Consider the following 6,108-nt stretch of genomic DNA (forward strand, 5'->3'; position numbering starts at 1 on the left):
AGTTCAGTAAGGAGTCTTGGCTAGCAATATCGTTCTCTTCTGTCAGGCTTGTAAAGAAGAAATCTTTGTGAAGAAATCAGTTATTAAAGGCCATATCGCGAGTAAAAAGTACAGTGCAAATAAAGAAAAGCTTGCCAAAGCAAAGAAAAGGGAAATGGACATTGCTGAGGTGTTGGACAAGTTTGACAAAGAACACCATCCAAGGGGAGAAACGCTACCCACGGGTACTAGAGTATATCGAGTAAAGATTGTACAAGCCTTCTTGAAGAGTGGGACTCCCCTTAACCGACTTGAGTACTTAAGAGACATCTTTCAAGAAGCAGGTGTGACCTTCACCTACCGTCAAACATGCGAGAGCTTATCCCTTTCATCCCCGAAGAGGAGTACAAATCTATTGCCAAAGAACTACTGGGGAAGGACGTATCAATTATATTTGATGGAACGACTAGAGATGAAGAAGCTCTGGCTATGTTGATCCGTTATGTCCATGAATGGGAAGTCAAAATGCGCCTAATGCGATTTCAACTTGATAGGAGCTCTGTTAATAGTGACGAACTTGCCAGGATAATTATTGAAGTTCTGCACCGGAAGCTGGATGTTCTGCAAAACAACCTGGTGGAGCTATTTCCTCTCAGCCCAGCCCTACAGTACAAGTGGTACAACTATGGGCTCCATCGATGTCTCCAGCCTACGTTTACATATTTCCTTAACACCATGAGAACTGATCTAACCGTGTCGCAGTCTACGGCTCTCTTCAAAGCTGCACAGCTCTTCAGTCCAAGATGCATCAAGATATCAAGGCCAACTGCCATCGATGTCGACTGGCTGAGGGTTGTGCCGTTCCTGAGTTCGAATGATGTAATACAATCTCTGAAGGATGAGCTCCCAGATTACATTGCCAAGGCCAATTCTACACCTGATGTCTTCGACGACTTGACTGACACGCTGCCTTGGTGGAAAGCTACCGCGCAGGATCTACCATGTTGGGCTGCTGCTGTGCAGAAGATGGTTTTCGTTCAACCGTCATCAGCTGCGGCAGAGCGGGTTTTTTCTATGCTGGTCACTATGTTTGGGGACCAGCAGCATGAAGCCCTCGAAGATTATCTTGAGGCAGCCTTGATGCTACGTATAAATAGTCGCTAGTTTGGAGGCTAAAGCGACATATTGATAGTTTTGTATTTTGTTGATTTGGAAAGCAGCACAACGGAAATACTTTGCGGAAATTGTTCTTGTTATTATTAAAGTGACTGATTAGGAGCTGGTTAGAGTCTCAGAGACAGGTTTAGTGTGAAGGTTTTACCTTGAAGTCTTGTACGCTATTTTTTCATGTCGATTCAAGAGAAAGTTTACACAGGATATTCGTTTGAAATAAATATCAATACACATATAGGCAAACGTTAATTGATGTTTTTGCAACTTTTAAACAATGACAATAAATGATGTTTTACGATTAACAACTCATTGTTTCTTGTTATATCGCTATAAGAAACGAAATTTATAAGAATTTTCGGGAATTTTAGAGAGTTTTTGGAGAATTTTAGACATTTCTAAGAGAATTTTAGAGCTTTTGTTTGAGAAATTCCGGAAAGAATTTTAGACGATTTTTCGGGAATTATGTAGCTAAGCCTAGATGGTGCAATAGTGAGAGCCCTCGCCTCCCACCACTGTGGCCTGGGTTCGATTCCCGGACTTTGTGTCACACATGGGTTGATTTTGTTGTTAGTTCTCGTCCATGCTTCGAGGGTTTTTCTCAGGGTTCTCCGGTTTTCCTCCCTCTACAAAAGCCAACATTTTAATTTCCAATTCGATCTGGAAGTAGTGGTCAAGAAGAGCCTCCTAATGGAATTCCCATTGTGAAATTCCCACTTCGTATTTATTTATTACTAAATCTCTTAGCCATCTCATCACGCTACAGACGCCGTCCCCCTCCTTTCGATGTGGGAAACCTTTTGTTAAGTCGATTTTTTAGCCCAATCCTAGACCATAACATATTTCCCAAAAAAGTTTTATTTTTCTTCAACATTTTTAATTAACAACAGCGACAAAAGTAATAATAATGACAAAACAAAACAAGAAAATTATAGTAAAGGTCCTTGCGCTAATATATTTCGACTTAACTCAGAAATTTCTCTTAATTTACAAACACATGTTAGTGTACACTTTTTACAATTAATAAAATAACTTTAAAACTCAAGTCACAGTTTTATCCGTATTACTTTACAATTTTTAACTTAAAAAGGACGCGATGACCTGTCAAAGAATATCTCACTTGAATCGTTACTGTTAGGGTAAACAGAGAAAGACTCTGTCATCAGAATCTGTTTTCCTGCGTTAACTTGCCTCTACTATACTCTTTCGCGCTCTCAGTCTTACTCGTTTACCTCTGCTTGCTGTGTTCCTGCTCGTTTGTGATGTTTCATCTCGACCCATGTTCCTCTCGGCAACTCTAGCTTTGTAACCTTGAAATGTTTCGTTGGGTCTTAGTAGCAAAGGTACATACTGGACTTCTTGCGGGAGCCCTGATTCGTTTGGGTCATTCGAAGGTGATGGCATGGTCCGTTTCTCTACCAGGACGTAGAAGCCTTTGGATGCGAGGTACTTACTCGCGTAATCGTTTTTGTGGCTGCTGAGATCTAAGACAAGACCTCAGTGGTAAAAATAGAGAGCAAGAAAAGATTGTTAGACGTTTTTAGCGAAACACAGAGGGGTGGACACTGGGAAACACTGTCAAACAGATGTTGATGTTTTGTACACGGAAGATTCGTCAACATAAATTAGAAAAATTTCAGAGTTCAATGAAAGCAGTTTTCAATTGAGTATCAAACATGACTCTGGATTGTTTCGGTTTTTCTTTACTTTGCTCTGTGATTGGCCCAGAAAAACTTGTGCCACCATCTCAACGAATCAAATATAAGACTAAAACCAATCCTATCTTCGTCACTCGCGTTTCCCGCGCTTCAAGCAGGTTGCCAGTTTTAACTTGAGTTCTCATTGATGTTAACCTTTGTTCTGATTGATTGCTGCGATTACCTGGGTTTTGGTTTTGGGACACCCAATTGCCCTGATTAATTCCAGCCCTGTGAAAAAACTGTATTCGCATGTGATTTTTTCTCGCCAAAAAAATACAAAGAGCAGTGATGTCAGCGGTGTTGTTTATAACTTATAACCTACACTCTCAAATATATTGTTGGAAGACTTACTGGCTCCCCGGCCCCTCTCGAAAAGAGAAGAAGGGGCGAAAGAACATCATGAACGTCGTTTTGGACAAGTTTCCTCTTTAATTATGTCTGGGAGTGTACGTCACAATTAAGCTTCTGGTTTGGGCAAGAGGCCTAAATCGTGGAAATAAAGTTTCCTTTTTCAAAATTTTCTCGCGTATTTTGGACGGAGTCATATCTGCGGCTAATTTTTAATTGTCTTTTGTTTGACTCTTTGTAAAGGCTCATTCCATGAACGCATTAAGAGTTAATTTGTTATTAAAGCTGTGTTTCGATAGGTGCGTACGTCCATGCTTGTGAGTTGTAAACGCGCGGCGAATTCTTCTTATCTTGCCTTTTAAGAATACTTCACTGGAAGCCATCATGTTAATTTATGCGTTTAGTTTGAAGCTTTTAATTGCCACTTCTACAATTCGCCGATATTAGCCAAAGCCATTAACAGTTAATTGCTAAGTCTGCTTTTTGTCGCTGAAAGTGCCGTGGGAAATAATTGGTTATTTGTTCAGATAATCTGGGATTTTGTCTTCTTTGCATAGATAATCCCTTCTTTCGCGCATCGTGTATTAGGTTAGCGTTTATTGTGATTACAGAAAAATTATTGAGCAAACAGTTGAAAGACTGCCAAGCCTATTGCACTAACGAAGGAAAATATAATTAGCTTGACCTGAAGCAGTAATGAAAAGTATTTGTGGCTCTATAGACATTATGAATCACTCAAAATTAAAGCCGGTTGAACTTGCTATTTACGATTTTTCCGAACGATATTGCTCTGATTTTGTTAATCTAAATTTCAGCTGGCGTAGAAAGTTTTATTGGAAGTCTAAGTCAAGTTATAAGTATTTCATCTGGTTGTTATTTGTTTGTTTGTTTGTTTTTTTTGCATTGTTGTTTTCCGATGTTAAGAAGGATAGTTCGTGAACTCTGACTGAAGCCCAATGGGTAAAATTACACGTCTCCATAGAAATTTTATGGGTCTGCGAAGATCTTGTCTCAGAAAATAAACAAGATTTACCATCCCTTTTAATGAACAATAGGTTTAGTGCCCGTACCAGACGCTTCAGATCGTCTCTTGGTAGGAAAAAAAAAGCAAAGTGGTTTTACAGCTTGTTAATTTTCAGGTTGATGGCCCATGAAAATTAGCGGTGTTATTCTGTTGAACCTTCTAATTAACATCTAATAGCTTTTAAAAACAGAGAGGACAATGACATGTCTACTTAAATTTCCCTAACAAGGAAACCGCAAATTCGTGACATGCTTCAGTAATTGCATTTAAAGCGAAATTCAAAATCTGACATTTATGTTGTCTGTAAAAAACCGTAGAGTCTCTTCGTAATCGATATAGTTCCTTTTAGCTTTCCGCTTCTTCGTCAGTTTTTAAGCTTTTTTGGAAAAAAATTAACAGTTATTCACCGTAACGTCTCTCTAGAACCATTTTTTTCAAGGATCAGAATTGATCTAACGCCAAGGTCATTTTAAAGTCATACTTTTTTGCTCGAATTACCTCACGGATTTCGTTCGAAATGAGCCAACTTGTTGCAGCTTAACCCAAACAAATAAAATTAAACGAACAGATGAAAGTTGAACCAAAGTAAACTTTCGGTTTTGGCGCATTTTCAATCAACTTTCTCGCTGTACTAATCGGAAATATTCATCTAAACGCTTCCTTATTTGAATTTGAATTAAATCAGTCATTCATCACGAATGTCTATCGATGCTTTTAAATCCTCTCTGAATTGCCTTCAACTTGCCGTTTAAGATTGTTTACTGTTAAACCTTCAGCTAAAGCCATTATGATAATTTACCTGTTTCGTCGCTCAAGTCCAGAACTCTATCGCTATCGCCATAACCGCAGCGCTCTTTGATCGAGTTCAGTAGGTTTACCACGGAACAGCTTGGGTTGACCAGCAGTGACTTCTGATCTCCGTAATAAATCGTTACAAACATGTTTGCAGAGCATGCATCGACGTCGTAACGAAGCAAAACAACTTCGTATCAACGCTTAACTTTTTCACAATGTCTTCAGTGTGGAGATCGTTTATGGTCGCGTAACAAACGCTTCCTGAGTGATGTGCTCTTTTGCTACAGATATGCAGACGATTGAATTCTTATTATATAAAGTACTCGCTTTAATTTTTTTCGCATAAATGGATCTTGTCCCATGGTGACAGGCAGGTGATTAGAAGTATTTTTTTGAAACAATTGGATGATTATGACTCAAATCAGGCACACACTGTTTAATTGCCCGTTACGCATTTATTAAAGAATGGCGAATTTTGATGTATGCAAATTTTCAAAGCGAAGCCTTCAAATTTAAAAGGTATTCGTGTCATTTATTCCACGTTAGAAAGCGTAAAAGAACCAGAATTTATTGTCACATCCGTGTGAGACGATCGCCACAACAACTTTTGCATAATTGTCACGCAACGCTCCTTGTACAAACTACTCGTACAAAATTTTTTCCAACCTTAGCTCCAGGGTTAACTAGTTCCCCCACTCTGTAGGGGCGGCGAGGATCAAGAGATACCCTGTAAACGAGGATGGATTGTTTCTACGGCAAGAATTGAAAAACCATCAAAGTTCAAATTCTACGATAGTTTACAAACTAAAGTAGTTCGGCAAGTCAAATTCAACACTTTTGCCTGAAGTTTTTAAGTCTCTAATACAGAATCTTGAAGTGAAATGTTCAGTTAACTTCAGCCGAATTATAGCTCATAAAAACACGCGAGTTTTTTCACATGACAAGGTAGAAAACAAACTGTTCAAGGCGAGTGTTTTTTGAGTGAACGACAGCCGAATTCACCGGAACATGAAGATCGCTCGTGATGATAGCGCCGCAAAACTTGGCTGCAGTGACTAATGTGACTTTCCATTCAACGTATCGGAAAGGATA

General features: G+C 39.1%; 1 protein-coding gene across 1 annotated transcript; it reads right to left on the reverse strand.

The window, feature by feature from the left end:
• Positions 1 to 1,991: 1,991 nt before the first annotated feature.
• LOC113682458 (uncharacterized) lies at positions 1,992 to 5,341 on the reverse strand. The gene is made up of 2 exons (XM_027199629.2): positions 5,021 to 5,341; positions 1,992 to 2,645 (listed from the first exon to the last, which is right to left on the reverse strand). Exons 1-2 carry the CDS (start codon positions 5,160 to 5,162, stop codon positions 2,332 to 2,334), a joined length of 456 nt encoding a protein of 151 aa, XP_027055430.1. The 5' UTR covers positions 5,163 to 5,341; the 3' UTR covers positions 1,992 to 2,331.
• Positions 5,342 to 6,108: the final 767 nt, after the last annotated feature.

This window comes from Pocillopora damicornis, chromosome 7 (genome assembly GCF_964200805.1).
Source record: "Pocillopora damicornis chromosome 7, jaPocDami1.2, whole genome shotgun sequence".
Classification (NCBI taxonomy): Eukaryota; Metazoa; Cnidaria; class Anthozoa; order Scleractinia; family Pocilloporidae; genus Pocillopora; species Pocillopora damicornis.